A 10,634-nucleotide genomic window follows, 5' to 3' on the forward strand; every position below is an offset into this window, starting at 1 on the left:
TTTAGGAAGGACAGGTGCTGGGAGGACAAGATGCAGGATAACTCTTTGTGATAGACCAGTGGGAATGTGTGGAACTCTGCACTGGCACAGATGGTAAGCCAGCTGAGAGCTTATGGGTCAGGATTAGTGGGCAGACCAATATGGGTGACATCCTGAGGGACATCTACTGCAGATCACCTCATGAGGCAGAAGTAGAGAATGGTCAGCCACACTCACAGTGAAGAATTTCTTCCTAGTACCTAATCTAAAGGTACCCCCTTTCAATGTGAAACTGTTACCCCTCATCCTATTGCTATACTGCCTGATTGAGAGTCCCTCCCTGTTTTTCCTGTAGGGCCCCCCTTTAAGTACTGGAAGGCTACTATAAGGCTTCCCTGGAGCCCTTTCTTTTCCAGGCTGAACAACCTCAGCTCTCTCAGCCTGTCCTCACAGGGGAGGTGCTCTAGCCCCATGATCATCTTTGCGGCCCTCCTCTGGACCCACTCAAGGTCCATGTCTGTCTTATGTTGGGAGCCCCAGAGCTGAACACAGTACTCCAGGTGGGGTCTCACCACAGCAGAGTAGAGGGGGAGAATCACCTCCCTCAACCTGCTGCCACACTTCTTTTGATGCAGACCAGAATGCACATTACTTGGGTCATGTTGAGCTTTGTGTCAGCCAGCACCCCCAAGTCCTCCTCAGGGCTACTCTCGATCCACTCATCGCCCAGCCTGTATTTGTGCTTGGGATTGCCCCAGCCGATGTGCAGGACCTTGCACTTGGCCTTGTTGAACTTCATGAGGTTTGCACAGGCCCACCTCTCAAGCCTGTGAAGGTCCCTCTGGATGGCATTGCTTCCCTCCAGTGTGTTGACTGCACCACACAGCTTGGTGTCATTGGCAAATGTGCTGAGGGTGCACTCAATCCCACTGTCCATGTCACCAACAAAGATGTTAAACTGTGCTGGTCCCAGCATTGACCCCTGAGGAACACCACTGGTCTCCACTTGAACATCAAGCCATTGATCGCAACTCTTTTGAGTGTGACCATCCAGCCAATTCAGTGGATACACTGAGTGGTCCATCTGTCAAATCCACGTCTCTCCAATTTAGAGACAAGGATATTGTGTGGGACGGGGTCAAATGCTTTGCACAGGTCCAGGCAGATGATGTCTACTGCTCTTCCCTTATCTACCAACGCTGTAACCTCATCATTGAAGGCCACCAAATTTGCCAGCCACAATTTGCTCTTAGTAAAGCCATGCTGGCTGTCACCAATCATCTCCTTATTTTCCATGTGCCTCAGCACAGTTTCCAGGAGGATCCGTTCCATGATCTTGCTGGGCACAGAGGTGAGACTGACTGGCCTGTAGTTCCCTGGGTCTTCCTTTTTTCCCCTTTTAAAAATGGGGGTTATGTTTCCCAATTTCCAGTCAGTGGGAAATTGCCAGGACTGCCCTGACTTCTCAAATATGATGGATAGTGGCTTAGCCACTTCACCTGCCAGTTCCCTCAGGACCCACAGCTGTATCTCATCAGATCCCATGTACTTGTGCACCTTTACGTTCTTTAGATGGTCTTGAACCTGATCTTCTCCTACAGTGGGCAGTTCTTCACTCTCTCAGTCCCTGCCTTTGCCTTCTGTGACCTGGGCAGTGTGGCTGGAGAACTTGTCAGTGAAGACTGAGGCAAAAAAGTCATTGAGTACTTCAGCCTTCTCCATGTCCTGGGTAACCAGGTCTCCCATTTCCTTCTGGAGAGGGCCCACATTTGCCTAGTCTTCCTTTTATCACTAACTCGGTACTCAATGCCTTCTTGACCTCAGTTTGCTTATACAACTTCTTTCAGGAATCCTAGGTCCCAGAGACTAGGGGAAGGTCCAGAACAGGAAAGACTTGATGCTCAGTGGACAAGGATCAAATTAGGGAACACTTAAACCAACTGGGACCTGATGCAGAATAAACCGAAGAGCACTGTCTCTTATAACAGCCTCACAAACTGATGAAGTCTGGACTACGTGGATAGCAAGGTGGACTGAAAACTGGCTGAACTGCAGGGCACAGAAGACTCTGATCAGTGGCAGTGTGTCCAGCTAAAGGCCAGTCACTAGTAGTCAATACTGTTCGAACATCTTCATTAATGACTGGGAGGATGGGACAGACCACACCTGTAGCAAGTTTGCAGATGATACAGAACTGAAAGGAAAGATTTGATAGGTGTGCTGCCATCCAGAGGGACTTGGACAGGCTAGAGAAATGGGCCAACAGCCACTTCATGTGGTTCAACAAAGGTTCAGGTTCTGCCCCTCAGAGGAATATAACTCCATGCACAAGTTGGAGGCTGAGTAGCTAGAGCGTAGCTTTTCAGAAAATGACTTGGAGTGTTGGTGGACACCAAGCTTACCACAAGCCAGTAATGTGCTCTTGTGGTAAAGGTGGCCAACAGCATCCTGGGTTGCATTAGAAAAAGTTGCCAAAACACAGGAGGTGATGGCTGCCCTCTACTTGACACTGGATCCCATTCTGGGCTCCCCAGTACAACAGAGACATGGACAAACTCTAGGGAGCCCAGTAAAGGGCCACAAAGATGAATTAAGGGCTTGGAGCATCTGTCATAGGAGGAGAGGCTGAGAGAGCTGGGAGTCTTCAGCCTGGAAAAGAGAAGGTCGAGAGTGGGTTCTTCCCCATGTGTGCAAATACCTGAATGGAGTGAGGAAAGATGACAGAGCCAGACTTCTCAGTGGAAGCACAAGAGGCAATAAACACTGATGTAAATACAGGAACAAGAAAAAGCTTTTTTACAGTGGGGATCATCAAGCACTTGCCTATTGTCTAATTCTTACACCTGCAAATCAACTGTTAAGGTTGGGCAGTAACATAGGGAAGGACAAGAACTGGATCTTTTTTCAAGCCTATTTTAATTTCTATGCCTTTGGTGCTGTAGAAAAATACTACCAGGTTTTCTGAATTCAAGGTTATCTGTGCTTCTGTTGTTGTTTTCTCTTAACTGAAACCTCAAATCATGAGACCAGACCAAAAATACTTCACCAGTCTCTCTCTTACTTGAAGTTCTGGAGGGTATGCAAATCTTCAAAAGTCCATTTCCATTTACACAACTGAAAAAGCAAGTAAAAGGCTTCATTCCATCTCTGCCTTTATGTACTGCTGAAGACAAGGAAATTTTCACTACCAGTATTAACTGGCCAAGGAGAGGTGTGAGAGTGACATCAGTTTGATGACCTTCCCTAACTGATTACATGGCCTTTTCAGAGTACTATTGCATGGATGGTGCTGAAAGGGATTCAGCCTTTGGTTTACTATCTTCATTTTTTGAGTGCCACTTGTACAATGAGGAAATATGAGTGTCAGTGAAGCAGTACAGTAGTATGAGAAGCAGCAAGCTGCTCCAATTCAGGAACCCAGCATTGTGTCAGGTGTCAGAGGCAAGGTTCTGGTAGTGGTGCCAGAATACAACCAGTTCCAGCTGGCTCCAGCAGACCCACCACAGGGCACAGCTGAACCACCTGGCCAAGATGTTTGTGCCTCTGTGAAAACATATTTAAGAAAGGGCAAAACACTGGGCAGAGAGAGGAGGAGGGAAGGAAAGAGTGAGAAACAGCAGAGGGAACACCAAGGTCAGAGGAGAAGGGAGGAGGTGCTCCATGGTGCTGGAGCAGGTATTTGCCTGCAGTCTGTGGAAGAGACCATGAAGGAGCAGATGTTCACGCGGCAGCCTGTGGAGAGCCTATGTTGGATATTTCTCCTGAAGGACTGCAGCCTGTAGGGAGAGCCTAAGCTGGAGCAGAGGAGACAGAGAGAAGCAGTTGCAGAGAGGAACTGGGATGTACTGACCATCTGCCCCTCCTGCACTGCTTGGTTTGGGCTGGGGAGGTGAGTCTGGAGTGAAATTGAGAATGCAAGAGAGGGGAAGGACAAGTGTAGATTTAACATTTGTCTTTGTTTCTCACAACCAAATCTATTTTAATTGGTAATAAATTAATTTCCCCAAAGTAGAGTCTGTTTTGCCCGTGACAGTAACTGGTATGCAATCTCCCTGTCTTTATCTTGGCCCATGAGCCTTCTCATCCTGTCTTCCCCCTTGCACTGCTGAGGAGGGAGCAGTGAGCACCTGGGTGGGCATCTGGCTGCTGCCCAAGGCTAACCACAGTGTTAAATATGAAACATTCATTTTTACTGTGGCCTATTAAGTCTATGCCGATACTTTGTCTCAAAAAAATAGCTCACCTTAAATAAAATCTAGAAAGCTTTTACTTCATAACTTAATGGTTTGGCTTAAGTAAATCACTCTGTCCTGAGCCAGATAGTAAGTTCCCCTAAAATAATCAGAAAAAAGCAGAACACCACCCCCACCCCCCCCCAACCTCTGATTCAGAGGTATAATGGGGCAAATATCTTCAAATATTGGGAAGAACATTAACTGTAGAGCTACAGCAAGGACATTTAGTTTACCATAATTGTATTTATCAAGTAAACATGATAATAAGAACTCTGCTGAGCATAGTCCTGATACGTTTGTTTAGGGTTTTTTTAAATACTAATTCCCCTTGAGAACAGGAGTTACAACTTCATACAAAATGCAGAATATTATTATGACCTTTTCTGGTGATGAATCTTGTTAGTTCCAGATAGGAGGTAAAATAAGTAAGAGTAGCTGAAGATAAGGAAAGTGAGAACTAAGTATTATAGGAAGAAGACTTTAGTACAGTGGTTCCTAGAAATGGATCAGAAGCTCACATCATTACTTCTAGGTGTCCTGCATAGTGTGTCATTCTCAAACTTTCAGCTGAAGAATCTACAAAGATACAGTTCTGTATATTAACTGCAGTCCACTTAAGATGCTTTGCTCCCTTCTCAGTGGCAAATCACTTGGGAAAAACCTGTATGAAAAAGGCTGACTATAGAGAACAGCTTCAAGCATGGAAGTACTAGAATTTTAGAAGTGACATAAAGCTTAAGTTTGTTTTTTGAAAATAATAGTAAGTTATTCAGATAGCATCTGCCTTTTGTTATGGAAGTAGCTGAAAGGCAGCTGACAATAATTTCTGTTTGAAAGTTTGACTATATGAATTATTCTAAAATTAAGTACATAGTCAAATTAAGGTATCAGAGCACTGAAATGAAGTAGTATGGCTAATTAAAGATTATTAACATTAAGTCTTCAAACTAATTTCTTGTTTATATACAGGATGTGAACAGGTGTATTGAGGCTCTCGATGAGCTTGCATCCCTTCAAGTCACAATGCAACAAGCTCAGAAACATACAGAGATGATTCTGACTCTAAAGAAGGTGAGATCTGCAATGTTAACATGTGTTTTCTTAAGTTGATACCAGTGTTTCTTACTGCTGGAGTACTGTGCCCAGTTCTGGTCCCCACAATTGAAGAATGATGCAGACAGACTGGAGAGGGTCCAAAGGAGGGCCATGAAGATGATCAAAGGGCTGGAGAATCTCCCCTATGAGAAAAGACTGAAGGAGTTAGGTCTTTTCCTCCCAAAGTCTCAGGGCGGACCTCATCACAGTATTCTAGCACTTAAAGGGCAGCTACAAAAAGGATGGAGTCTCTATCTTCACAAGGAGCCACATGGAGAAGACAAGGGGCAGTGGTACAAGTTGCACCAGGAGAGGTTTCATCTTGATATAAAAAAGAAAATTTTTTTACAGTGAGAACAATTGTTCACTGGAAAAACCTCCCAAGGGACATGGTAGAGTCCTCATCACTGAAGGTTTTCAAGATGCAATTGGACAGGGTACTTCATAATCTCATCCAGGCTTCCTTTCCCACGAAGGGTTGGACCAGATGATCTTTCAAGGTCCCTTCCAACCTGGGCTGTTCTGCGATTCTGTGATACTTCAGAGAATGTTAAAGTCTATGATCTCATTTCAGGTTAAATTAAAAACTTCATCTAGCATGTCATGAAATTACATAGGTATTTAAATACCTAAGTGGACCTCATTGTTTTATTACTTTGATTTCAGATACGGAAATTCAAAGTTAGCCAAGTTATCATGGAGAAATCTACCATGCTATATAACAAGTTCAAGACCATGTTTCTGGTTGGGGAAGGAGATTCTGTTCTTTCCCAAGTACTAAATAAATCACTTGCTGAGCAGAAGCAGCATGAGGAAGCCAGCAAAACCAAAGAACAGTGGAAGAAAGGAGCAAACAAAAAAATGGAAAAGGATCAAACAGGTAAGTTACTGTGGTTTTAGTTTTATTATCATATAAAAGACCTAGTCTCCATCAGTTTCTGAGCCAGCTTTAAAAAATCCTTGATGTAGGAATTCTGCCCATCTATTAAAACCTTTACATATCTGAAATAGTCAAGGATAGTACTGCTATAAATAAATTTCAAGTTCAAGGGTATAATGTTTTCTGTGGCTATTTTACCTTTACTGCCTGAAGGGAAGGGCTTTTGCAATAATTGAGTTTAGCATTTTTTACTTCTCTGTAAATTTTATAACTTTATTACCTTGTGGAATAAAAAAACCATTAAACATGAGGTAGAATAACATACTACCTTCCATTCCTCAAGTAGCCTTTTGGTGCCTAGACTTCCGCCTGTGCTTTAACTGCTTAGTTTCCCTCACTGGCCTCTTCCTGTATCATGCATGCTACTATGTGTAGCAGCAGCTTTTAACCACTTACGTCCTACTTCATAGTTAGTCTAACAGTAAAGAAATAATCTTAATTTAGGGGACAGTAGGCTTTTATGCTCTTGGCAGTACTATTCCAGATTAATCATGAGCGCTTGTACAAGTACAGCATGATATTGAAAGCTTTCCATAGTAACCATGCCCTACAATAACTTAGGTTTGTTATTTAAAAAAAAAAAAAAAACAAAACAGGAAAGAAGTGTAGTAAAATAGATACTTGCGTTTTTAAATTGTTTAGATCCTTGATCTCCACAAGCACTGGAAATAAATTTTACTTACTTTGAACTTGAATCCTGGGACCAAAACTGTTTCAGAAAACTGTTTTGAAAGTTACACCACCCAGATCTGGAATAAACATGTTACTGTAACTGAGGTGATTGAGGATGCCAAGGATTCAGAATAACTGTAGTTGAAATGCCACCATATTTGTAACTTCTAAGAAAGCAAGGATGATAAAATCCAACCATGTTATGGTGAGAGACATATGTATGATGTAGTAGAGGTTCCACACAGATCTTTCCCCAACCCAGCGATCAGCACAGCTAATACTTCAACAAAGCATCTAAACTGAAAGACTACCTACACATAGCCTGACTAATGTAGCTACTCCTGGTAAGGTTAACACTAGATTTCAGTGGAACACACTGAAATGCCATGTTGTTGCCTAGTCAAATGGTAAGAAGTTTTATCAGAGTAGGGGATTATTTAATGGAAGTGGATTTTTCTTTATTTGCTACAAAGAGAAATGCTGGTTCCTTACATTTGTACTTCTGCCTTTTTAAAAACTGAACTGCTGAACTCTTACTATCTTTATGAAGCACAACAATTACAGCGGTTTGTACTTCAGCTGAAGTACAGCTTCAGACTATCCACTTTGTAACAAGGGATTGTAGCACTCATTGTTTCTTTGAATTCCTCCCATGACACTGATGTTCAGAACAGATTCTGAGCAAGTCTAAGTAGACCAACTACTAGAATGTCATCTTAAAATGATCGTCTGCTTTTTAGCATCTCTCAGTCTGCAGGTATTCAGATGAGTAATGTCCTGTATTTTTTTCTTGCTGTAGCACAGTAGTTTAATAGAGTTCTTTTGGTAAACGTGTAACTTCAAATAAAATAGATTGTCAATTCTGACTTAAAGTGACATTCCTCAACAATCCACTCAAAATTCCCTAGCTGGTAGTACTAGAGCAAAACATGTATTAATCACAGAAATTTTAAAGCGGTTAAACATTCCTGCTTTGCCTTCACTAAATACAGCTTCTACATAGTGCTTTGTTTTCCTGCTTGACAACTGCATGCTATAACTAAACACTTTAATTATATATACTGTTTGTCATATTTTGATTATATACATGTTTGTTAGAGTTAAGAGTAAACAAGAATCCATGGAATTAGTAACTTCTCCAGTTAGAAGTATCAGAAATCCCCCCAAATTGTCTGACCACGTTAGAGTGGTAAACAGCATTTACTGCTGAAGTATATTCTCCAGCTGCTCAGAAAATAAATAAGCATTAATCCTATTACCTGTAGCCTAGCAAGCAAAAGAACTCAAAATCACATGAAATACATACACTGTTCATTTCCTATTATTAAAATTATGGGATGAGTCTCATTGCATGGAGTTTTAGGAAGTTAAAGCTGTAACACTTTATGCATTTTGTATTTTTTCAGCTGCTGTGTATCAAGGTGGGGGGAAAACATTTATAGTGTTTGAGTGGATGAAGTTAAAGAAGTTATCTAGGGCTTTTTATAACAGAGTTTTGCTGCCTCCAGTACTGTTTTCTTTCCCTGCCCTTTAATTTTAAAGGTTCAAAGGTTCTCAATGGAGGGTCTGAAGCTCAAGACACCAACCAGTCACAACACAATGGAGAGAACACAGAGGAAAAGAAAGATAGGCATGAAGCCGGCAGTAAGAAAAAGTGAGTTAACCTTACCTGAACTAAGGATCTGTTCTGCTCTAGCACAATGATGTAAAATAAAACAGCAGTAGATTGAAGTTACTTAACCATGGTGAGGTACTGTTTTCTTTACAGAGTTTTCTCTCAACTTTAGAGAATGATAATAGCATGCAAATCTTCCATTGAAGTTTTGAATGAACATTTTAAAAGTTATTTCACTCACTGCTGTGGTGGAGACTGGAACAAGATGTCCTGTTAGGAGAAAATCAGCATGTGGTGAGACAGGGCAAAGTATAAGCTTTCTCCTATGTTTTATACTACTCGGTCCTATTAAGTTGGAAGCAAAGGAAGCCTGAACCAAGTCTTACAGAAACTAGTGGGATTTATCAAGTTTTTTGTGAAATCATGTATTCTAATCAATAGCCAAACCACCTAAATTAGTGTTCTATAGTGTAGCTGTAGAACAATCACTACCAGCTTAGCTTCGCATTTGGGGGCAGTCAGAGTAAAAGAGAAGATAGACAGCTGGCATCACTACCTGCTTCACTTCTCCAGACTCTATCTGCTGCTGAATGTGTATCAGCATCACTTGCTTTAGACTGTACAAATTCATCTGGAGTAAGTCTTGCTCTCCACACTTTTATATGGTCATTAATGTTACATTATTTTGTTTCTAGGACATGCGGTGAAGAGAGAGAGCTTGAAAAGCCAGCAAAAGATTCTGCCTTTGAAAGCAAATGACATCACTGGAGTCTTTTTCTAAAATACAAAATAAAGGGGATTGTTAAGTTTTGCATTTCAAATCTATAGACTGCTGAAAGTTTAAAATAATTTTATAAGCATAGTATTTTAAAGTTAAATTTTGTGGAATAGAAGCCCCCTTTAATCTTGGTTTAAAAGTATTTAAACACTTCTGCCAATAGTTTTGTCCAGTATTAACAGGTAACACATTTCAAAAGATGAAAATTCCAGTTAGAAGACATATGCTTACATGTTACAGGACTTAGAGTTGTAGTATATTTTTACCTGACTACTGTATGTTTGTCTAGCTAATAGCAGGAAAAAGTGTAAATACTTTTAACTGCCCAGTTGCTTCACTTGTATAAAACCTACTCTCTTCCTATGATACTGACCTCTGTTTGTGCATAGTTTTTCAACTCTTGTTAGGATGTCTTTTCACTGTGTTTTGTAGGAGTTGGAACTGGCATTTTTATAGCTGTTAAAATGTTAATGTATGAGTATACTTAATCACTTTTTCTAAACAAGTTTAGTTCTGTTCTTGCAAAACTCATTGTGCCAATTTACTGCAACATGACTTTATGGTATGCTTTTGCTATAATAAGTATACTAGAAAGAAATGTGGTGTTCCTACAGAACCTATTGATGCACACTGGTTGGAAAACACTGTTTAGTTTACAAAAATAAAAAATTTAAACTGATAAAGAGAGACTAGTTCTTAACAGTATTATACAATACTGTCCATTTACATAGTACTGCACCTAGATGATGTTAACTGCTTCTATAGTTGTCCTTAAGCAGAACCCATTACGTTTATTTTTGGTCTCAGTAATCTGTAAACTAGCTGTAATGTTAAGATGAGGCAGGATTATAGGTTTGTAGTAATGTGGAAAAGCCAACAGGAGAATACTTGTTTCAACATTCATCAACACTGTTGACCAGCAGCTGAATTTATGGAGCCTGTTTTGCTGCATTTGTACAGCAGACTTAATATTAGAATGCACTGCATGCTTTCTAAAGACTTCTTTGCTATATTGAGTACTTTTGTAGATGCAAGCATATTTATCATTCCTTATTACTCTGCCATCATTTATGTCAATGGATAGAAGCACATGCACATGTATACATCTGTACCAATCTTAGCAAAAACGTGATTTGTGCATATTTACAAAATGGTACTATTTCCACTCTACCTTCCTGCCCACAGTGGCAAGCAGCCTAAAACTCTCTATTCTCTCTTCATAGCTCTGTTTGTCAAAGGGAGATGTGAAGAGTGCCTGGGGGAAGGTCTCCCATGTTGGTGCTCAAAGCAGCACACTCATAAATGACTTTTTCCATAAAA

General features: G+C 40.9%; 1 protein-coding gene across 1 annotated transcript in view; it reads left to right on the forward strand.

Annotated features, from left to right (window-relative positions):
- The window catches only part of PSIP1 (PC4 and SFRS1 interacting protein 1), a 39,232-nt gene extending 29,238 nt beyond the window's left edge, over nt 1-9,994 (forward strand). Inside the window, exons 13-16 of the mRNA XM_010562091.1 lie at nt 5,184-5,285; nt 5,976-6,189; nt 8,464-8,575; nt 9,232-9,994. Of these exons, the coding sequence (XP_010560393.1) occupies nt 5,184-5,285; nt 5,976-6,189; nt 8,464-8,575; nt 9,232-9,295 (492 nt within the window). The 3' untranslated portion in view covers nt 9,296-9,994. The remainder of the gene's footprint in view (nt 1-5,183; nt 5,286-5,975; nt 6,190-8,463; nt 8,576-9,231) is intronic.
- The last annotated feature ends 640 nt before the right edge of the window (nt 9,995-10,634 follow it).

This window comes from Haliaeetus leucocephalus, unplaced genomic scaffold, assembly GCF_000737465.1.
Source record: "Haliaeetus leucocephalus isolate CR32 unplaced genomic scaffold, Haliaeetus_leucocephalus-4.0 Scaffold154, whole genome shotgun sequence".
In the NCBI taxonomy this organism is placed as follows: Eukaryota; Metazoa; Chordata; class Aves; order Accipitriformes; family Accipitridae; genus Haliaeetus; species Haliaeetus leucocephalus.